This window comes from Canis lupus, chromosome 16, assembly GCF_011100685.1.
Source record: "Canis lupus familiaris isolate Mischka breed German Shepherd chromosome 16, alternate assembly UU_Cfam_GSD_1.0, whole genome shotgun sequence".
NCBI classification, from domain to species: domain Eukaryota; kingdom Metazoa; phylum Chordata; class Mammalia; order Carnivora; family Canidae; genus Canis; species Canis lupus.
Window position 1 is genome coordinate 38,289,918 of NC_049237.1, and position 25,398 is coordinate 38,315,315.

At 34.0% G+C, this 25,398-nt stretch overlaps 1 protein-coding gene across 1 annotated transcript in view; it reads right to left on the reverse strand.

Moving 5' to 3' along the window:
• SGCZ (sarcoglycan zeta) overlaps positions 1 to 25,398 on the reverse strand; it is a 201,744-nt gene that overhangs the window by 16,732 nt on the left and 159,614 nt on the right. The window contains exon 5 of the mRNA XM_038559195.1: positions 9,244 to 9,316. Within this exon, the coding sequence (XP_038415123.1) occupies positions 9,244 to 9,316 (73 nt within the window). The remainder of the gene's footprint in view (positions 1 to 9,243; positions 9,317 to 25,398) is intronic.

Here is a 25,398-nt window from a genome sequence, read left to right on the forward strand (position 1 = left end):
GCCAGTGAGAGCTTGTGCTCTATTTCCACCTGTTGGAGCACTGTTTTCTTGATTCACAGAATAAAGAAGATTTGGTTGGGGAATGAACAGAATTGGTTTCAAATTGTTCTCTGTGTTGTGCTACCTGAGGCCAAGCCCTATGATGTATGGCCTTTATTCTTTATGGGTTAGAAGTCTGAAGAGAGTAATCTCAGGATGACTGAGGACAAGAGACCAAAGATTCTACACCAAGAGAGAAGTGGTGACCTGTGGTGAAGAATGTGTAAGCAGAGGGAAGAATGAGAACCTCTTGGCAAATGTCAGCTTGGGTCATGAGGCTCCTAATGACCAAATGTCACCCCAAAAGCTTTGGCACAGTGTAAACCCCTTGGTACAGTGATGCAACCCCAGAGACAAAGAAGAGAATTGAATAGACTGAGGCTGAATTTCTGATATCAGTGCATTAAAGGCCAAATATGTAAATACAGTTTCATTTCTGTGCAGATGATCTGCTGGCCTAAGACAATGTATACCTGACACATCACACATATATAATTATATATATATACACATATATATATACACATATATACTTATATATAATATATACCTATATACTTAATAATTTACATATATGTAAAATTGATCAAAGAATACACAAAACATTCAAAAAGTGGTAGCAATTTTATAGTGTTGCTAAATCAGGTTATGAAGTGATTAAGACTTTGAATTAAACAGGTTTCAACTGTATGCTTTGTTAATCTTGATAAAACTAAGTGTGGTAATCATCAAAATATATATAAATCTTATTCCCAAACTATAAGTTCAATTAATCCTCAACAAAGCAGGAAAAACTATCCAATGGGAAAAAGTCATTTCAACTCATCCTATACTTAAAACTTTGCATGGATTATCTCACAATCATTCCACTAACACTGAGAAATGCATACTCTATCCATATTTTACTTAGGAAGTAGTTGAATCTTAGTGTAGTTATTTGTTTAGGATTAACTAGCTTGTATCTCATATCCAAAACCACCTTGAAAAAGAACAGCAATGTTGAACTTAAAAACTTTGAAGCACTTTAAGCATTTTAAGCAGAGCTATAATAATGAAGACAGTTGCCAGCCTGGCATAACAAATAACAAATAGAACAATAAAATAACAGAGACTCTAGAAATAAACTCTAACAAGTATGGTCATCCGGTGTTTGACAAACGCAGTAAAGTGACCCAATGAGAAAAAGTAGTCTTTTCAACAGTGCTGGAATAACTGATCTCTATATGGACAAAAAGAACTTCAGTCTATACCACCCACTGTTATAAAAAATAAAAGCTAAAACATAAGGCTTTTGTTATTTTGATTATTTTTTAAAGGTGTATTTATTTTAGAGAAAAAAGAGAGAGAGAACTTGTAATGGGGGGGGGGGGCGGCCCAGAGGGAGAGAATCCTCAAGCCTACTCCCTGCTGAGCTGAGAGCCTAACCCAAACCTCAAATCCACCACCCTGAAATCATGACCAGACCGAAACCAAGAGTTAGATGCTTAACCCACTAAGCCACTCAGGCACCTCTAAAATGTAAGGCTTTTTGTTTATTTATTTTTAAATATTTTATTTATATAGGCTTTTTGTTTATTTATTTTTAAATATTTTATTTATTTATTCATGAGAGACAGAGAGAGTAAGGCAGAGAGAAAAGCAGGCTCCCTGAGGGGAACCCGATGTGGGACTTGATCCCAGGTCTCCAGGATCCTGCCCTGAGCCAAAGGCAGATGCTCAACCGCTGAGCCACTCTAGGTGTCCCATTGTAAGGTTTTTTAAAGGAAAATATCTTTGTGATGCGGGAATAGACCAAACTTTCTTAGGCTACAAAAAGGAGTAAAAAGGGACGCCTGGGTGGCTCAGCGGTGATCCCGGAGTACCAGGATCCAGTCCCACATCGTGCTCCCTGCATGGAGCCTGCTTCTCTCTCTGCCTATTTCTCTGTCTCTCATGAATCAATCAATCAATCAATACATCAATCAATACATAAATAAATAAAACTGTTTTTACAAAAGGAATAACACAAATATTTTAAAACATAAATTAGATGTCTTCAAGATGAAAAGCTGCTTTTCAAAATCCATCAATAAAATGAATATACCCATAGACTGGGAAATAATATCCACAAAATACAGATGTTATAAAGGACTGCTGTCAGGGTATATAAATAATCCTCTAGTTCAAAGATAAAAATACAAAAAACACAGTTAAGATATGGACAAACGATTTGAACAAACACTTCACTATATATATGGTTGTTCTATATGTACATGAAAAAATCATTAATGTCATTACTAATCAAGTAACGGCAAATTAAAAACATGAAGTGCCACTAAGCATCCACCAGAATGGCTCAAGTTAATAAGAATGCTAACACTGAATATTGGGGAAATGTGCACTACTGAAATTCTCATTCATTTTTACAGAAAATGATATAATCACTTTGGAAAGCTCTGACATTTTCATATAAAACCTAATACATGCTGGCTATATCCCAAGTGTCTATCAATTAGGAAAATGCATACATAAAATATTGTATGTTCATGTAATGGAATACTAATCAACAGTAAAGCAGAAAGAACTATTGATACAGACAACAGCACAGATGGATCTTAAAAACATCTTGTGGAGTGAAAGAAATCTTGCAAAGAAGAGTACATATTGTAGATTAATTTATAATTAGTACTAAATCAATCTAACCTAATCCAGGGTGAAAAAAGGTGAGAGAAAATGTTGCTTCTTGTGGGTAGTGATGGGGATTTTCTGGGAAGGGCATAAGAGAACTCTCTGGGTTATGATGTGTGTTGTTCTTTAAAGAATTTATTTATTTATTTGAGAGAGAGAGTGTGTGTGCAGGGGGAGGAGCAGAGGAAGAAGGACAAGCAGACTCCGGACTGAGTGGAGAGTCAGATGTGGGGCTCCATCTCATGACCCTGAGATCATGACCTGAGCTGAAATCAACCTTTAACCAAGCAATCCAATTCTTAATCAACCACCAATCAACCAATTGGACATTTAACTAAGTGAGCCACTCAGGTGCCCTGATGATAATGTTTTATATCGTGGTAGAAATTTGGGTTACACAGGTATATGAATTTGTCAAAACTCTGGAAATGTGCACTTAATTTTTGTGAATGTCATTGTATGATTTTTTTTTAAAAGAAAAGAAACTGTAAGTAATCTTGAATAGTAGTTAGTGATATGCATGCCAAAGTGAATAGGCAACGTGTATAGATTTATACAATGTATGTTCAAATGCATAAAAAATAAGATATACTGGCAGACGGCTAGTGGAATGTGTACCTATGTGATTAAAGGGGGACAACAAGGACAACAATAATGAAGCAATCTAGCTGGGGGTATGTAGATGGTCATTATGAGATGCTTCAACACTAAGCATGTTTGAGAATTTTCATAAAATGTTGGGAAAGAAAGTATGGTCTCATATCTTATAGGAATATCCGTTTTACTCAATTTTGGTTAAAATATATAAAACATTATGCTATGTAGATCCAAATAGGAAAACCGTTAACCGATGCTAATGTTCGACTGTCATTGACGATTAAAATTCAATAAAGTGTACTAATGAAATATAGGGATGCTTTTAAAATATTTTTAATTCGTAGGACGCTTGGATGGCTCAGTGGTTGAGCATCTGCCTTTGGCTCAGGGCGTGATCCTGGATCTCGAGATCGAGTTCCACATCGAGTTCCCTTCAGGGAGCCTGCTTTTGTCTCTGCCTGTATCTCTGCCTCTCTTCTATGTCTGTCACAAATAAATAAATAAATTATATATATATATATATATATATATATATATATTTAATTCCAGTTGCTAAATTGCCATGTTAATATAAATGATATATCACTCAATGTCTATATTTTACAATTACTTTCTGGAGAGGGATATCTATTATTTACTTTACCTAAAAATTCAAAAATTTGAGATATTCTTGGATAAAAGTGAATTCCTATCTACTTCCATATCATGAAAATTCTAATATTTAAAAAATAATAAACATATGTAATAAAATCCCAACAAGAATCTCAATAGAGTCTCTTGAAGCTTAAAACATTATGTTAAACTATTTTGGGGAGAAAAGCACATGTGACACTTATTATATTTTTAAATTGAAGTTAAAGTGGCAAATTTTCTTTTTAAAATCAGAACATAATATGATATTATTTTAATTAAAAGTGAGGTTGAAATTAAAAATAGAAACTCATCAATGGTGGGTGCCTGGGTGGCTCGGTCGGTTAAACATCTGCCTTGGGCTCAGGTTGTGATCTTGGGGTCCAGGGATCAATCCCCACGTTGGGCTCCCTGCTCAGCAGAGAGTCTGCTTCTCCCTCTGACCCTCCCCAGTGTCATGCTCTCTCTCTCTCTCTTTCTCTCTCTATCAAATAAATAAATAAAATCTTAAAAAAAAAGAAATTCATCATGGAACACAATATAATTTAAAACATCAAAAGTATTTATGAGAAATTAGTTTATGAGAAATATGGCAATCATTTTGGGTGGAAAATCCTAGGTTTCTTAATAAAGATGCTTAATAATTGACTCTCCATACTGAGACAATAACATTAGATCCTTCATATTCTGCAAGAATAATTTCCAGTTTTACCTACTCAAAATATAAAAACTAATAAATCACAGACTATAATTTTCAATGGAAAATTAGAAAAAAATTCAGAATAATTTTTCATTTTATTTATTCAAAACATTAAACTAAAAAATCACCAAGTGTACAAAATAATAAATCACAGACTAATTTTCAATGGAAAATTAGAAGAAAATTCAGAACATAATTTCTCATTTATTCAAAACATAAAACTAAGAAATAAATTACCAAGTGTACAAAACCAATAAAGAAAATTAGAAGAACATACAGGAAATATCCAGATACAAAAAAGAAAATTTCTGAAACAAGATGGAAACCCCAAAATCATAAAGAAAAAGAATTGGTAAAGTTTAGTAAATCTTAGTTTGCATCAATTTTCTCTAGATATTCTGGACTCCTCAAATAAGCCTATAATCCCTTTAGAAGTCCTGGACTTAGTCATTCTGGAGCTCAAACATTCCAGAATACTCTGGAACTCAAATTAGACTAAACCTGTATTCTCTTCTAGAACCTTCTAACAAGCAGACTCTTGGCAACACAGGCTCAACAATGAAATGATGCCCTGCTTCCCTCCTAGAAATTCTCAAGCCTCCCCTGAGGAGGGCTTACAACATAGTAGAGATTTTTAATTTATTTTATTATATAACATTCTCTAAAAGGGCCTGTTGAAAAATGAAACCCATGTTTATTTGCAAAGCTTTTGAATTCTGATGTGATTAGTCACTAGAATTAGTTAAGTACGATTGTGTTCATTTTGAAAGCATTCTAGCAATCATAGCAACAGATTTCAGACTAGTTCTTATAGTGGAAACTATAAGAGATTCTAGCAGAGAAAAGGAGTAATGTTGAACTCAAGTCACCCTGCCACCTGTTTTTTCCAAGATGTTCTATTTTTACTGTATTTACATACCAAAGATGCAACAAGATTTTGTTTTTAAGGTGTTATGAGATTCTCAATTTGAAAATGAGTGCCCTAGGTTTCTAGAAGAATCCTCAGTATTCTGAGAAAGGATTTCAGACTCCTTTTAAAATAAGCTGTGAGACACAACCACTTCACGGAAACTTAAGCAGAACTTAAGCATCATGTATTTCACTCTTCATAAATATTTAACATGGCATCAGACATTTAGTGGGGATCCAAATTATTTTTTATTTCAATGATGGAATGAATGGAAAATTGGACAGAAAAATGTTTTACAGGAAAAAAAGACCAATGCAAACTGTGACCTGAATATACAGGCAATTTTAAGGTCTTAGCACTTCGAGCTGCAGTGAGTTTTCTTCAGCTGCAAATCCGTTGTTTCTGTTGCCTTAATTTTTACTGTTTTCTGCCTACTTGCACCTTCCATTATGGTTTCTCCCTTCAAGTTAGATCAAACAAATTTCTAGATCAATTGTTGCTCTGTGTTCCCAAGATTACACGCTAAGACAAGCTTCTCATAATGATCACTTGCTATTAACTCTAAATAAATATATAAATACAGACATAGCATGAAAGAGTAAAGAGGGAGAAGAAAGAGGCAGAGACGAGAAAAGGTGGGGAAAGGAACAAAATACCGTTTTACTATTTTTTTTCAGCAAATTTATCTTAGCCTTTCATTGACAAAACTTGTCAGTGCAAAATCTTTAACTACCTTATACATGGCGGTGGCTTTTCCTTGAACACAATCACCATGTAAATGAGAGCTATGTGTTTTCAGTGATTAATTTGGAGCCTGCAAAACTTAACATTTCAGTTTAAAATTATATTCATACAAGAATGAGCATGATGAAAAGATACCAGTTACATCATTAAATATTAATTCATTTTTACTGAAATGAATCTGAGTCTGGATTCTTTTTTTTTTTTTTTTTTTTTCCCTTGGAACAGTTAATGAAACTCAGATCCAAACAATGTTTGGGCAATATATAATGGGTTTCATCAGTCTTCACCATAGAGTGCAGAATCTCTTTTGAACTGTAATAATTTAGCTATATTTTAATTTAAGAAATAAAAATGGAAGAATGTTCATACCTGGGCTCTTCTGGAAAAATATACTGTTCTGTTGTTACTGACTATTCAATATACTTTTTTTCACGTTTCTAATACATAGGTACCTACTAAAAAACAATGTCACTTTATATAAAATATCCTAGAAAATCTACATGTGTAGGTTTAAAGTGCATGTGGAAACTGGCATAGAATTTGGCCAAATATTAAGGACTCATCAAACATGTGTTAAATACGTAAATTGTAGAAATCTACTTCCTGTCCACTCCAAAATATTACCTATATTCTTTAATAAAACTTTTGGAATGTACCTGTCTAAAGTCTTTTATTTTCAACAAAAACAAAATTAAAGACAGCACAGCTACTTACTCCCCAAATTACCATTTGATTTACCTGGCCAACCAATCTCACCTTGTTAATTAGAATTAGGTGTCGACTAAGAGTACTTCTTACTGGCCTGAAAGGAGAATTGTCAGCAGGACTCGTAAAAATCTTCTCAGACATTCTCCTTTTAATCTTCTTGTACACAAATGAATAATTGAACACCCCCATCATTACTGTGGTTTGCTTCTGTTTCAGCTTTCGAATTATATCAGTAACACTCATCTTGGGGGTTGCTAATTTGCTTTTAGCACTAGCAGATAAGCTTAGCTTAGTGCAATATTTAAATAATTGATGAATAATTAGAAAATAAAAGCTCTAAACACTATATACTAATTATAATTGAATTCACATTCACACTTATGAATTTTGAGACATGTCAGCAAGGTAATTAAAGTAAAGTTCTTATTTCTCTTTTGGCGATAGATTTTCATAATGAAAATCATTCAATGAGTATATAGTTACTAAAATGTTAGAAGTAAAAAGAAGTTTCTTTTAGAATGGTGTAATTTAAACAATTTTTTTATTGAATGAATCACTAAGCTCGGGCATGTGTACTAAAACAGTTCAAAAACCATTGGAGTCAACATTGGCCACATGGGTCTTAATAACACAGTAACTGTGACCACACTTCTTACATTACATGCACTCAACATCCTTGTTATTGAGTTTTGCTGTTTCAGTAATTCAAATGAACAAGTATGTATCAGGCACATTATATGTGAGATACATGTTGACTGCTATAGCAGTCTTTAAATAGTTTATACAAAGATAAACAAGGAACAATGTAGATCCTGGTCTATGGAGCATACAACCTTCCTAGATGGGGAGGGATAAAATAAATAATTACACAAAAATGTTGAATTCCTAACTGAGAAAAGAGCCATAAGTTAAAAGTATAACACACCATGAGATGCTATTTACATATACTCTTCAACCCTCCTAAATCCCTGGGGTTTGGGCATTGAGTAAAAAATTATTTGTCTCATAAAAAATGCCTTGAAGATGGCCACCTTCTTCTGTTATTGTTAACCAGACTATTTGGATGTCAAATGCTAAAATACTGAGAAACTGAGTTCCTTAGGAAATTTTATCACAGAACTATAAAGGTCTGAAAAATTTACTGTTGTGAAAGTACGGATTTTTTTTTAATTTAATTTTTTTCTCTATTATTCTATTTTCATTTGAACATTTTTTCCCCCACTCATCCAAACAGGAAGGACTAAACCTGATCTTTATGAAGTAATTTGGGTTTTGCTTCATATTTATATTGTATTTTCCAAGACAAATGCCATCTCCCAGGTTGATACTTTGATTCAGCTTTAAAAATGACTTTTAATATCTGATTTATTTTTTTATCATCATTAATGTTGTCTTTTTTAATCCTATAGAAATGTATTTTGGAATATAATTTACCTGCCAGATAGTAATTATATAAAGCATCTTTTTTTAATTGATGTATAAGATTCTATTAGTTTTAGATATACATGATTTGATGTACTGATATATTTTGGAATGAGGACCACAATAAATCATATAAAAGATCTTTGATCCCCAAACCTTAACTCACTTACTGAGTTAAGAACATTAATCAATCAGTTACAAGATTTTAATATTTCAACATTTATTAACAGTTGCTGTAATTATCCTAGGACGAATTCTATAAAGTTGTCTCGCAATTTTCTGGGTAGTGAGGGCTGTTACATACAGCTCTGCCTCTTAGAAGCAGCGCGGTATCAGAAAGTAGTGTTTTCCATTGGAAATATTAGATTGAGGAATCCATCATAAGGCAATTGAGCTCTGCCTTTTTCTGATTACTATTTACATTTGCTTTGTGTTTCCCTTAACATAACACTCCCTGACAATTTCTAGCTTTTTCCTACTTTCTGCCTCCTCTTTCTGCCTATGTGTGCCATGTGTTTCATTGCCTATCAGATCTTCTGGAATCTTGATTTTTATCAATCCTCTCTAAACCTCCTCTGTAACTGCCTTTTCCACACTCCTCCTGCCTGATATGTTTATTTTTATATTCATTTTATTAGAGGCAAAAATATATAGAAGGTTGGAATCATAACTCACATATTTGTGTTGAGTTGACATTCCCTGACAACAGGTTATATATATTAAAGTAACACAAATATGTAGCACATTTTCTATTTTACTTCTCTGTATATCAAAGGCAAATCAATGCTGATTGAACTCTGCCACAGATGGAAGAGCCAGAACTTACCTGAGATCTTGGGATGGTTCTGCTCTGATGTGAGGTGTTTCAACAGAGTGCCCAAATACTGCTCCTTCAGTGCCTGGACAGAACAGGAAGCCAGTAGTCAGTACAAGCAAGAGTGTGAATGAAAATATGGAGAGTGAGTTCCCTTGTAATATATCATTAATTCTTTAAAGACATAGGTCTTGTGGGGCATTTGGCATACACATAACACCCGCCTTTGATCAGAGAGATTATCCATGCACCTTACTTTGACCTCTTTGGAACTAAAGCTCTATCTAAAACCATAAACTGCTCAAAATAATTTCATTAGAGTTTTCTTCATGTGAGGTCATACTTACCCAAAGAGGTCTTGCACTCCAACACTTTCCTCAGGCACTTGAATTATATTCTAACTACACTTTCATTTATTGACTCCATGTGATTTTCCAGATTCCCAGAGCCTTTCAATAATTTAACTGAGCTAAACAAAATGACCTTGCTTTTTAAAAATGCAAAAAAACATTTTTTGAAGATGATGATGATGACAAAAATCTTTTTTTTTCTTTTGAAATTTCACATAAACTTTTTAGATCATTCCCTTTGGAATGATTTTTTCTTTTGGCTTAATCTCCAAAAACATTTTGGTGTAGGAATGTCATGCCTGCTCCATTAATGGCCTCTACACCAGCTCATTAATACAAATTATACAAGATAATGCAAATAATACAAATAATGCAAATAAAAAATATAAATTTTAAACCTAGAAGATAAAGCTGCTTATGCTTATTGTGAAGAACAATGGGAAATATATTGATTCAATAAGCAATAAAGAAATTTTCACTAGAAAATTAGAGCTAACACATATTCCTTAAAAATAAGTTGTTTTATAAGAAAATACACTAAAATCACCAATTTCTCTACATAAAACAGCAATGCAGACCTTGATCTTCAAGCAGAGAGGAAGACTTTTTTTTTTTTTTTCAAAGACTGTAACATGGTTTCATCTTTATTATGGTTCTAAGGATAAATTTATAAGGTTCTGCAGCAGTAAATGCCTAAGATTACAGATTTCAGTTTATAAGCTAAAAGCTATTGGCATTTGTTGACCTCTCACCAAGTTTTAGTAGTTGTTGATGTTTAGTTTTGTTTTTTTCTAAAGAGACTCTGTAGGGCGTATAATATATAGATAGATTATCGGAGCAATTATTTCTTTATGGAGTTTGCTCTTTTGATATTTTGTAAGATATTTTATTTCTGTGAGTGGAAAATTCTTAGAGATAGGTCTTTGAAAGTGAAGTAACAGTTTTAGATAAAACCCCAATTTTGTGATTGTGGCAGGGGTGACATTTGAAACATTTCAAGGTATAAATTTTCATATCTCAAGGAGAGATTGTGTTAGCATTTTAAAAGAAGATATAACTTCCAGAAAGAATAGTTATCCATGTATAAAGTTTAAAAATTAATTTCCACTATTCTGTGACTTTGAAAACTTCCCAGACAAGATAACAGAAATATAATTAAAGAGCAGTAGCAACACTTATTTTCAAACATGGAACGGCACATATGGTAACTTTGCATAGACTATATCAGTGAAAGTAAAAGGGGAATATTATCAAAGTTTTAATTTTCCAATGAGGATTAAAAACTGATAGAGGGGGGAATCCCTGGGTGGCTCAGCAGTTTAGCGCCTGCCTTCGGACCAGGGCTGATCCTGGAGTCTCAGGATCGAGTCCTGCATCGGGCTCCCTGCATGAGACCTACTTCTCCCTCTGCCTGTGTCTCTGTTTCTCTCTGTGTCTCTCATGAATAAATAAATAAAATCTCTAATATATATATATATATATATATATATAATATATATTAAAAAAAAACCTGATAGAGGTCTTAATTCTAAGTATCAGTATAGAAAATTTTTAATGATTAAAAAAAAAACAACTTGAAGAAATAATCATATTTCCTAAGGGGATAACTTTAAGTCTTTTTTTTTAATTTTTTTTTTTAATTTTTATTTTTTTTATTTATGATAGTCACACACAGAGAGAGAGAGAGAGAGGCAGAGACATAGGCAGAGGGAGAAGCAGGCTCCATGCACCGGGAGCCCGACGTGGGATTCGATCCCGGGTCTCCAGGATCACGCCCTGGGCCAAAGGCAGGCGCTAAACCGCTGCGCCACCCAGGGTTCCCCTAAGGGGATAACTTTAAAACTTGAATAAAATAACGTAAACGATTAACTAACTATAAACCTCCAGATAATGAAAAAAATTACTCTCATCCTCTCCATTGCAGTCCTAGAATGAGCCAAAGGGGTACTAATTAATAAGCAATAATGATCATCTTAAAAGGAAATCAGAAAGGGAAGATAAAATCTGTCTGAAGCAGGCATATACATACTATCACAGTATAAAAAAATCAAAATTAAAATTCATATTACCTTCGAATTGGGAAATTTTACAAATGTCAGATGATTAGGAAGGTTGCCAGACTTTGCAATAAAAAATACAGGACACCAAATTAATTTTGAATTTCAGGAAATATGAAATAATTTTTAAAATAAGTATGAAATATTTTCAGGGGACATACTTATAGTAAAAATTATACGGTATTTATCTGAAATTCAAAGTTGAATCACTACATTGTATACCTGAAACTAATATACACTGTATGTTAACTAACTAGAATTTAAATAAAAATAAATAAAATGCTTATATTTTTAAAATAAATAAATTGTAACCTATTCTTTTTTTTTTTAATTTAAAGATTTTATTTATTTATTCATGAGAGACACAGAGAAAGAGAGAGAGGCAGAGACACAGGCAGAGGGAGAAGCAGGCTCCATGCAGGGAGCCTGATGTGGGAATTGATCCCAGGACTCCAGGATTGGGCCCTGGGCCGAAGGCAGGCTCTCAACTGCTGAGCCAACCAGGGAACCCCCTGGATGCTACTTTTTATGAATGCCTAACATAAAATACCATCACCATCAAAAATGAAAATATAACATTAAAATTAAATTTACATATCCTTCCTAATGTGGCTGTCTATATTGTAAAAAAATGCTTTACTCTAGGTGGTTTGCCATTTGCACCAGAACAGACAACACCAAAAAACCAAAACAAACCAAACCAAAAATACCTGGTGTTCTGAGGTTCTTCCTCAACTTTATAGAAACTATATATATATATATTGTTAAAGGTAGCGTTTTTCTAGCCACTAGCTTCATAAATTCTATTGCAGTTACTTTCAGATATAGTTTTATGAGGTCATTGTCTTTGTATGGAGGACTTATGATCAGTAATACACACAGCAGCAAACCAAAGATATCTCTGCACTTTGAAATATTAGTTTTACATAAATTATCTTTTTTTCTCACATTTTAAATGTAAATAGATAATATACTGTTTATGCCTGCAAAATGAGGAAGCTGTAATCAGATAAGCTAAATACTTCACATTGTGAGCTAGAATCTTGGCCTTCAGGTTTTCTTTTCTTTTTTTTTTTTTTTAAGATTTTATTTATTTATTCATAAGAGACACACAGAGAGAGGGGAAGAGGGGGAAGAGATACAGGCAGAGGGAGAAGCAGGCACCCTGAAGGGAGCTGGATGCAGAACTTGATCCCAGAACCCTGACATCATGACCTGAACCAAAGGCAGACACTCAACTGCTAAGCCACCCAGGCTCCCCAGCCTTCAGGTTTTCCATGCACTTTGAAGTTAGCAGACAGTAGAAGACAACCTCACTCCTTCATTCTTACCTAAATGACTTGAGCAAGTTATTTAAACTGTCCAAACTTCAAATTCTGTATATATAAAGAAAGATAGGAATGCCAACCTTATAGGTTGGGTAAGGTTTTCTTAAATAGGATATAAATGTGCCTGGTTCAAGGTAAGAATTCAGTATTTCTTAATCCGCTTCCCCCCCCGCGCCCGGCCCTGTCATTTTTCTTTATGAAAATCACCACAGAAGAGGTACACATTATGTTTGCTGGGTTAATGGCCCAACATGGGTTCACTCATTAATACATGACATCTTTCTTCCCAAAATGTCAGTTTCAAGTAACATCGTCTTATGCTGAATTCTGAAATCTGAAATTTAGACACTGTAAAGAGATTCTTAAATGTTAGATAGTAAATGCATTTTATTAATCAAGACTCTATTCAGTAATCAAGGAATTCTGTAATGCAGCTGCATAGGTACCAGATAAGATCAATCAATGCCTAAATAAGCTGAGAAAGAAGTTTCTTCTAAATAAAAAATTATGACCTGTATGATCTTCCTTTTAATTGTACTTTATCCTAATGTTTAAAAAGTCGTAGAAAAATGAAAACAAAAATGTAAGGATGGTTGCGATTTTTCTGTGTTTTACACTTATTAGCCCTCTGTGCAGGGTATCCTGGAAATTCATCATCCAAGTAACTGGAGTAGGTGAAACAGTCATTAACTCCACCAGAGTTTTAGCTTCCTTTTAAAAGTCAAAGGAAAAGTTACGGAAAGAATAGTATAGGATGCCATTCCTTAGAATATTTCTCTTCTTTCTTCTTCTTTCTTTTTTTAAAAGGCTTTATTTATTTTACAGGTAGAGAAAGAGAGACAGAGGGAAAGAGCATGGGCGGAAGAGAATAGTTCTCTTCTTCTTCTTTTTTTTTTTTTTAAAGACTACTTTTTTAGAGGTAGAGAAAGAGAGACAAAGAGACAGAGACAGGGAGAGAGCATGAGCAGGGGGAAAGGGACAAGCAGACTCCACACTGAGCTTAGAGCCTGACCTGGAGCTCGATCCCAGAACCCTGAGATCATGACCTGAACCTAAACCAGGAGTTGGACACTTAACTGACTGAGCTACCCAGGTGCCCCAAAATATTTCTCTTTTTAATGAGAAATCTCAGTCATTGTATTTAAAAGAATTCCAAGCTAGCAATTAGCTCTAAGAACTTAAGGGAGAGGAATCAGTGTCATGATAGTAGCACCACCTCCAATATCCAGTCCATGGGACTGTTAGGAGACTTAAATAATCAAAAACTTTATTAAACTTGAGACAGTACTTTAAATTCCTCCCCTGGAATAGGGCCAAAGTCCGGGGTGAATCCATCTATATCTCAGGGGTAAAAATATTCCTATTTATTCATTATCTTCAAGTTTGATCCTGTGCTATTCAATGCACACAATTTCTTTGGTTAATTACATCGAAAGGTTCTTTACACCTTGTGACTTTTTTTTTTTTAATTGTATTTGAGATCAGGGCCTTTTTCACTCTATAGTGCCACTTCCTAGCACTTTTCTAGTGTAAGACAGGCATTCATTAATATGTCTCTCTGGAGTTGTGGGAAGTGACATGAAGAGCCTAGTAACACCGCTGGCCTGGAGGAGACCCAGCTTCCCCAGGGGCCTCCGTATCAGCTGGCACAGGGCTTTGGAAGAGAAGGCTAAGGCCTAGTGTGGAATGTCTGCTGTTCTGGAGAGTCTGAGAAAAGAATAAAAGAGAAAAGCCAGAGGGAATGGGCGCAAAGGAATCAGGAAAGGCTGGGACAACTCACTCTGTGGGAAGGAGACCAGAGAGAAATAGAAACATTTAAATTCTATTTTTACATCATTTGTCTTGATGCTTGCCAAATGGGATCTCTGACTGCCTTCCATTTTTTAATAAAATCTACCATGATCATTTATATCTTTGAGGTTTTGATTTAGTATTATTATTATTATTTTGGAGAGGACAAAGAAGGGAATGAGTTTTACATCCAGATCAATACAGGACAGAAGAGATAACATGAAAGGAAATGAAGCCCATGAGGCCAAAGAGGTTAAGAGAACACAACCCTCCCTGCCCTCTGCCCTCAGTTTCTAGGAATATCAGGCAGCATTTTAAATTTCTACACCAGAAAAGGGATGAAGATGAGGGCAAATTCATATACCTCCTAAGCACCAGAAACTTCCAATTTATTCATTATTTTCAAATTTAAACCTATGCCACTGATTATTTCAGTCTTTGGAAGGCTTCATGTCTTGCCTTCTTTTACCTTTAGTTGCATCTCTTTCCCTCCAAATCCAAATTGGTAAAGTCAAAGATGAGATGGGAAATAGTATCATTCTATTCCCAGATCTGCCTCTAATTTGTTTTGAGATCTTTAAAGCCCTCTGGTTGTCATTTGTAAAATTAGGGACTCAGGAGCTCCTGGATGGCTCAGTCAAACACTGACTCTTGATTTCAGCTTAAGTCATGATCTTTGGGTGATGGGATTGAGCCCCACGTCACGTTCCATGCTCAGCGGAGTCTACTTACCCGTCTTTAGTACCTCCCCTCATGCTCTCTTTTGCTCTCTTAAATAAATAAATAAATAAATAAATAAATAAATAAATAAATAAATAAATAAATAAATCTTTTAAAAAAGTAGGCATTGAATAATATGATATCTAAGGTACTTTCACTTTCTAATAGTCAGTTATATCATTTTTTTCCCAAACATGTCAAAATGTGTATACTATATACCTCTTCTCGTTTCTCCTTAAATACAAGTGGAAATGAGTTTGTCCCTATGAATCAATAGAAAAAAATATTTTGGAGAAGAAAGGGAGCAATTATATTGGCAAAGTAAGTTATTAACTGTCATTTCTTCTACTCCATCAGAAAGTTTCCCTTAAAAAAAATGTCAACACATTTCAACATACATCTCCTACTTATGTTATTTTAATAATTTAAATGGTGTTCCTGCTTCCAGTTAACTCCACAAAATGCAACCTATACATGGCTAGATTAATCTTACCAAGCCTCCTGATATCTCACCTCTACAAAGAACTGTATTATTTTCTTAGGTACTGCTTCTGCCCAGCATACAAGACTTCTATAATCTGAGCCCATCCACCTGCTCAGACTTCTTTTCCTCTACTTATCTATGAAGTCTCTTTACTACTTTCCCACTTCTTAAGGTAAATGTAGTTTGTTCATCCTTTGAACATATTTAGGGTTTACTACTTGTCAGGCTCATTTAGAACCTATCATATTTATCCTAAAATTTTACATTTTAAATTATTTGTGTTACTTTCTACCTAGAATTAAAAAAAAAAAAAGACATACTCATACTCATACCCCACTGGCTTCTTATGCACAACATGGTGCCTTACATATGTGAAATAATAATTAATATTTCACATGTGTAAGACATTGTTGATCCTTATCAATGCTGATAAGGATCAATATTTCAAGGACCTTCCTTTGAAAGTTTTTTTTTTTTTTCTCTCCTGTTTTTAATGCTAGTTTGATGAATGGTACAATCATGTCCTAAACACTTGATTCAGAAACTGGGGAGTATACGGAGATGTACTTTCTTGTTCAACTTCCTTATTAGCTTATTTCTTTCTACAACTTCAACATCACTTTTATTTTCTTTCAATTATTCCTCCATACCACTGCCAGTTAATACTCTAGAATAAAGGTGAAGGATCCCTGGGTGGCTCAGTCAGTTAAGTGTCTGCCTTTCGCTCAGGTTATAATCCTGGGGTCCTGGGATTGAGCCTTTTGTGGGGTTCCCTGTTCAGCAGGAAGTCTGCTTCTCACTCTTTCTCTCCCTCTATGCCTCCCCCCCCCAAATTCATTCTCTCTCATACTCTTTCTCAAATAAATAAATAAAAATCTTTACAAAAAAAAAAAAGCTGACTGTAATTCTCACTTAAAATGCTTCCAGAATCCAATCATCTATAGAAGTCAAATCCAAATGCCTAAGTAGAATTTACCTCTTAGCAGCATTATGCATTTTACGCTTTAGTAACAATACAACTCTTGCAGATTTTGAAATATTTATGAACTGTCGTGAATACTACTTCTTCCCAGTATTCCCCCACCCTTCTCCCCTTCGATGGTAAAATCTACAAATTCTGTAGGATCTGATTCTATATTATTTTCTCAGTGAAACCAACATTATCTGTGTCCCTTCTGTTCTTCCTCCCTCTGTTCAGCTTCTCTAGCTCCTTGTGAAAATTATTAGTATAATATTTATCACATTGCTGTGCAATTTACTTTGAACTCTTACCCAATTAGTTAGGAGTTCTTTGAACTCAAGGACTTTGTCTTAATTAGTTTTGTACACCCTGCACTGATCTTAGATTATGATATATAGTTGAGGTCAGTAAATGAAAGGAAGAATGAGAAGGAAAGAGTGAGAAAGCATGAATACATTAAAATTATTCTATTTATAATTTATGTGTAAAACATGGGAACTTGCTGTTTCTTAACATATTTCTTTGTTTAATACTTCAATACAAATTGGGTTATTAATACCCTGAGGTGATGATCTGAATTTATTGAAACTGTTACTATGAGCCTAGCCAAAGTTAATTATTCTGCTGAAACAGGGAAATAGTATTGTTAAATTGTCTTTCTGATGGAAACAACAACAACAAAAAAACACCATGTTGTTCATTTGAGATGGGAGAATAAGCTGCCAAGATTTCTGAAAATATATTATTTCAAAATCTGTTTTACTTTTCAGTCAGCATCTTTTATAATTTAAAAAATATCTCAAGGCATTTATTCCCAGATGCTAAATCGTGTCCTCTCTTCCATTTCTGAAGGTTTTCAAAAGATAAAAAGAGATAATGGAAAAGATACTTAATCAGATGGAAAATGCATTAGAATAAAACTATTTTCTTCAAGATGAAGTATATTTCAAAAATATTTGATTTGTCACCAATAAAAAAAAGACTTAAATATATCAGGACTAGAAATAATGCAGACAGCCTTCTTCATATTTTATAACCTTCAAGTAGTTTGTATTTTACTAGCACTTATTTCTCTGATTATTTAGGGGAGAAAACCTCTTCATTTGTTAATTCTTTCTATTGCTTTCAATGAAGCAAAAATAATTGAAATTTTAAAGCATGTATGAAGAAAACAGAATGGAAAAGAAAATAAATTATGTTCATATTGAATGAATATGTAGTTTGATGAAAATTACATCTAGGAGAGAGGGTACAAAAATAACCCCTCTTTCAAGTTCCCACCTCCAAAAAAATATTAGAATCATTAAGAAGAGCTTTTCTCATTCACTCTGAGAATATACATGTTCAGGAAATAATAAGTCATTTTAAGATCTATAATTACAGAGGTTGTCATTTTGTCCTTTACTTACATAAACTAAAGGAATGAGAAGCAATACTAGGCTTTTAGAAAAATTCTTTTAGCAAATCCTAAATCAAAAGATGTCACCAAGAACATATCTTTAGTAGACATAATAATCATAAATTCGATTGCTATGAATTTATTAAGAGGCAGAAATGTTTGAATCAACTTATCACTACATTGCAAAGATTCTAATAGAAATTAAAATGTAAAACTATTAAATAACTTGATAACAAATGAGGTACCTAAATTGTTTTTGCCACTTTTTTGTAAAAAATAAATCATAAAAGATTAGTTCATGGTAAGATTTAGAAAATTAATAAAGCCATATCTTTAAGTGAATTATTTTTACGCACATTTAAATACATTTTTGGAAGCATGGAAATACCTAATCTAATAGTATATTTTGTTTTGAGGTTTGTACATATTACCTAACATGCAGATAGTATATCTAATACTAGTTTTGCCTCTTTAAGATCATGTTCATTCTTATGCATGCATGTTTTCTGTGTAACCCTCTCCTTTAGAAACTCAATCATCGTTCAATCCATATGCAATTTAAGCTTTTCGGATCCTTGAGGAAATTCACTTATCTAAAAATCTTCTGTCAGTTGCAAGATAAACTCAGGTTTCTTTGTGAAAGAAAAGTGAATACTTAATTCTGCCTTTTTGTCATATTTTATTCCTCAAGTTCTTTACCCCTATTTAGATTACTCTCTGGAGGCAAGATGGGATGTCTGCTGCTGTGAGTCCCAGGCAGGAAGACTGTTTCCTACTGGCACTATGTGCATTACCTGGTGGAATGCACAAGGACAGGGACTCATCATCTCAGCAGAACTTTTATTTCTTAATTGTCTCCCCCTCAAGATTTTTGATACATTGACATCAAATGCATACATTTCTATTGCTTTTAATGGAAAATAAAAACCAGTAGGGAAGTTGTCTAAAACAGGTAGTACTATTTGTCTTCAGTGGCTTCAGATATTCATTCCATTGTTTATGGATTTATCTTAATCTTCTACTATCTCTTTTTTATTAAAAAAAAAAAAAGAAACCAACAACAACGGAAAACAAAACTCTAACCTTGTATATTCAAAAGATGCTAATTCTGTAAATGGCTTTATGACCCTGAACTACATGTTTAATCTGTACAAACTGATATATCAACAAAGCTAGGACGTTTAACATCTTATCAAATTAGACATAATTTGAGCTTTCCTTCTTATCTCAAGATACTAAATGACTGGGGTGCCTGGGTGGTTCAGTCAGTGAAGCATCTGCCTTGGGCTCAGGTCATGATCTCAGGGTCCCGAAGTTGAGCCCCCCACTCAGTGAAGAGTTTGCTTCTCCTTCTTACCCTCCCTCTGCTCCTGCTCTATCTCTCAAATAAATAAAATCTTTAACAATATGTCTAAATTACCCTAAAACATTTAGTTACCTATGATTTTCACAATGTCTCTGTTGATGTGGACACAGAATCTGGAATGTTTGTACAGACAAGTTGCCTTGATATTTATGTCCCTACTCATTTAGTAGTAACTTAGTTTTATAAAAATTCAGGTGAAAAATGAAAGTCTCAAAAGCCTATCCTATAATAACAGGAGAGTATGGCATACACAGATAGAGCCCAAATGGGAGAGAGCTAGGTACACAGACATCAGAAAGCACTTGTTAATGCCAAAATAAATTTCCTTCATCCTTTTATTTCTATGAGGTTTTATTTTAATTTTTTTTTTACATTTTGTTGTTTCAGATTGCTCCTGTGAATTTTATGTTATCACCCATTATGTAATTTGTTGTGTGCCAATAGGTAAACAAAGAAAGCTCCACTTATTTGGGTTTTATTTTTTACCCAGAAGAGGATTGGTAGCATTACTTTTAATTAATGTAAAGGATATCAGAACCTGTTTCCCTCTATAACAAGATTTTTACCATGAACACTCATCATATTTCCAGCTGGGATTGCCATGAACGCCTTTGCGTAATCTTTAAATGAATTACAAGTAGAGTAAACCATTAGAGTTTTATGCAAATCATAACCAGTCTGAGCATCCACAGTTCATAGAGAAGTCCCAGGAATCTTCAAAATTCTGGAACTATTATGTCACCCTGTATTTTATGTGCCTGGTTTGTGTGCCACACCAAGTAGCTTTAAAGAAGTTGGCCCTCTGAGCTATAAAATAATGCTTTCATACAGTTTAGCACTAGATCCTTTTATATGAATGGTTCTGTGCTGGTAAATTGGGGGTAATGTACAACAGGATAATCTAGATATGTGATTTTATATATTAAAGATTTACTTATTTATTTTAGAGAGAGAAAGACAGCACCTGTATAAGTTGGGGGAGGGGCAGAGGGAGAGAGAGTGAGGGGGGGAAGAATCTTCAAGTAGACTCCCTTCTTTTTTTTAATACTTATTTTTTTAATTTTTATTTATTTATGATAGTCACAGAGAGAGAGAGAGAGAGAGAGACAGAGAGACAGAGACACAGGCAGAGGGAGAAGCAGGCTCCATGCACCGGGAGCCCGATGTGGGACTCGATTCCGGGTCTCCAGGATCGCGCCCTGGGCCAAAGACAGGTGCCAAACCGCTGCGCCACCCAGGGATCCCAAGTAAACTCCCTTCTGAGCATAGAGCCTGACTCAGAGCTCAATCCCACAACTCTGCAATCATGACCTGAGCAGAATTCAAGAGCCTGCCTTTTCACTGATTGAGCCATTGAGGTGTCCTTGTGATTTTACATTTCTGGAATATTGTGATATATTCACCAAATATCTCTCCATGGACCTGTCAAGCAGAGATGCAATATTTTCAATACAAAGTTTTCCTTTTTTCTTAGAAAGTATAACTTGTGGCACAAATACACATATCTGTGCGTGTGTGTGTGTGAATGTAGGTTATAGCATCTTACTGAGGAGCATTAGACCCAGATGTTTTAGTTTGAGTCCTGACAATATTCTCCAAATAAAATTCCAATTTAATAGCAACTTTTTCAGAAAATTGGAAGAGAAAACATGATGCCTTAATATATGAAGGGAATCTTCACTACCAAACACAGACAAGAACTACATAAGACAGAAAATGTAAAGATTCATATTTGTTCATGGGTGTAGATACCAAGATCCTAAAGAAAGTACTATGCTGAAACCAACAGTAAAGTAAGAAATATCAGGATCATTTCTTTAGTATTTATTGTAATTTTTGTTTAACAGCAGAAAATTAATCAATAAAATTCTTCATAGTGATTTATTACTGGGGAACATTATATAATCATATCAAAAGATACAGACCTACCATTCAAAAAGTTCAACATTCTTCCATGATTAACAATAACAACAACCATAATAACAATAACAATAACAATAACTGACTTTTAGAAAAATAGGAATGGAGGTGAACTTTCTCCCATAGGCTAGAGTCATCTACAATAAAACCATAGTAACCTCAAACTTACTGGTGACATATTAAAATATTTCACCTACAAGCAACAGTGGTACAAAGGTGTGATGTGGTTTTAATTTTTTTAAAAAGATTTTATCTATTTATTCATGAGAGACAGAGAGAGAGAGAGAGAGAGAGGTAGAGACATGGGCAGAGGGAGAAGCAGGCTCTCTGCAGGAGCCTGATGTGGGACTCAATTCCTGACCCTGGGATCATGCCCTGAGTCAAAGGCAGACGCTCAACCACTAAGCCACCAAGCCATTCCTGGTTTTACTTTTTGTCTAGAATAACCACTTCAATTCAATTCCCTACTCTAGTTCTTGTACTACCACTTGGTAGGAAGGGAAGGAAAAATGCAGATAAATTAAAAGCATATAGCTTGAGGAAAAAGTAACAAAATCTTATGCTTCATATAAAGTATGGTTTTCTACACAGAAAACCTAAAAGAACCTACAGATAATTTAATAAAATTAGTAAGAGAATTATTCTGACTTAAAATTTAATAAAAGTCCTGGAAACCCTTTATAAAATGAATTATTAAATTTAGTCAAAGGATATTAAAGCAATTTTAAGTATAAGAATATAATGTGATCATAAATAAGAAGATATGAACCTAAAGTTGTTAATTTTCCCCAAAACCTTGAACAGATTTAATGCAATCTCAGATCATCAATGATATTTTCATGGAATTTGCCAAGCTGATCTGAAACCTATCTAGAAGGATATGGGAAAACAAGAAAAATAAGGCAATTCTGAACACCCTCCCCCATTCAATTAGGCAGATTTTCCCTACTAGATAACACAACATACATAGAGTTCAGTGTGGCTGTAGGAGACAGAGAGAGAGAGAGAGAGAACGGATAAAAGAAGGCCCTAGAAACAAACCAGTACACTTACATCTGTATAGAAAGTTAATTTATGATAATCATTATTAAGTGGGGAAACTAGTGGCTAGTCAATAAATGATGCTAGGATAATTGTTTACACATATGGGAAGATCAAATTGTATTTATCACTGTCTGCAAAAATACATTTCAGCTGGACTACAAATGTGATGGGCAAAGTTATAAAATGTGTGGAAGATGGGGCACCTGGATGGCTCAGTCTGTTGAGGATCTGCCTTAGGCTCAGGTCATGATCCCAGAGTCCTGGGATCAAGCTCAGTGTCATCAGGCTCCCTGCTCAGCCAGAAGCCTGCTTCTTCTCTAACTCTCCTTCTGCACTCTCTCTCAAATAAATAAATAAAAATCTTTAAGAAAACGTGTAGAAGACGATATAGGAGAATATCTTTTTGATTTCAGGTCAAAGATTTCTCCTATGGTAAAGGAAAAAATGATAAAAATGGATACACTGAAATTAAGAATTTCTGCTGAACAAGGGACACCATAAGAAACTGAAAGGTAAAACTTGATTTTAGAGAAAACATTTGCAGCACATACAAGTGACAAAGATCAATTTCCAAATATGTAAAGAACACTAAAAATAATTGAGAAAAGTGAAACTCCTAGAAAATGACTCAGAACATGGAGAGCTACTTCACAAAGAAAGGATCATTAATATTCAAGAGCCATCTGAAAAAAACAATTCAGCTCATTTGTAATCAAATGAAACAAATTAAAACTGCATTGAGGTATCATGTTAAATCCTCTGGTTTTCAGAAACTTTAAAGGCAAAAATATATTTCTTATGAGAAGGTATGGATACATTTTTATGAAAGAAAATATAAAAAGCTTTAAGAAAATAATCAATAAATGTGATTGTATTTTTTTTAAGATCTTCTTTATTTATTTATGAGAAACACAGGGAGAGAGGCAAAAATAGCCAGAGGGAGAAGTAGGCTCCCTGTGGGGAGCCTGATGTGGGACTTGATCCCAGGACCCTGGGATCAAAGGCAGAGGCTCAAGCACTGAGCCACCCATGTACCCTTAAATTTGACTGTATTAATATAAAATTTTCTTAACAATAAAGACTCTTAAGCAAAATTAGATAAAAATATATGGTCAATAGTAAATATAACTGATATACAATTACCATCCAGAAAATAGAAGGAACTCCTACAGATCAATAAGAAAACTCATTCTAAAAAAAAAAAAAAAAAAAAAGATACTAATGAGTAATTCACACACACAAAAAAAAAACCCTGAATAGTCAGTACACTGGGGGGAAAAATGCTCCATGTCACTACTAATCAGTACTTAGAAATGAGAACAAAAAAGAGATGTAATTTTATTTGAATCTTTTCTAGTGTCCAGGATACTAGAACAGTCAGCCTGTCATGTTGGTTTCTATTATCTCCATGGCTGAAACAAAGCTTTATTCACTATTTTCCACTTTAGGCTCACAGCAAATGGATGCCATTATGTGACTGTTTGGAAAGTGATTAAAGTATTTGCTGAATTTATAGAAAGTGCATTTTTCACTGAAAATAAAATCTTTTCTTTGTTTGTTTGTTTCAGATAGCCATTTTGAAATAGCACATCTTACCAAATTTCCACATTTGTTTCAAATTAAAATGTTTTGTTTTTTTCTTAAAATCCTACCTGAAATAAGAAAATTGCAATCAGACTCAAAGTTAGATAATTTAAAGTCTGCTATTCAGTTAAAAGATTGTGTGGAGATATTTATTTTGTCAGCTCACTACACAGAGTATTAGAAAGTATATAGTTTTTTAGTAGCGTGACATTGGAGGGGATGTGCAATACTACAGCAAACAGGTCAATGTGTCATCTCGCTAGGTCTCACTAGCAATGTGGCACTGAATGAATAATTTAGCTATTTAAAAATCTTAATTTTCTCATATATAAAACAAAACTAAAGAAAACTGTGTGTCCTCTCCTCCTCACAGGACTGTATAAGATTTTTTTTTAAAGATTATTATCGGGGCACCTTGGCTCAGTTGGTGGAATCAATGAATCTTGATCTCAGGGTTATGAGTTTAAGTCCCATGCTGGGTGTGGAGATTGCTTAAAAATAAAATCTTAAAAAATTTAAATAAAACAGAAAATAAAGAGATTATTACCTATGTTATATCTGTATCACTTATATCTGTATCTATCTATATCTATGTATGCTTCATGATTGTTTAGCATTATTAGATATGTGTAAAGTCAGTTTAGAAGAGTTAGTGATTGGGGCACCTGGGTGGCTTAATCAGTTAAGTGTCCAACTCAATGTTAGCTCAGGCCTGAATCTCAGGGTATTAAGTAAACTTTGTGTTGGGGTCCATGCTGGGGCACAGAGCCTGCTTAAAAAAAAAAAGACTTAATGATCTATGGTGGTTCAGGAATATGAGAATTTTATTCACTGCTGATGAGAGGGCAAATAATGAATACTTTCCTGAGTCCTTATACTTTGAACAAATGATTCAATTTTAAGGAATTTATCCTGAAGAGATAGCCTCTTATACAAAGATGCAGCTATAAAGAATTGAATGATAGCCTTGTTCAGGTTCATTGACTATAATCCAAATGTCCTAATAATAGGGAATTAGTTAATAAACTATTATGGTTCAAAAAATGGAATCATTTTAGCCATTTAAAATATAGACTACCACTGAATGATATGAATTAAAAATGAATATTAGATTTCCATAAGGTATGGAAAATACCTATGTTTTAAAGGCCTCATAAAATCTT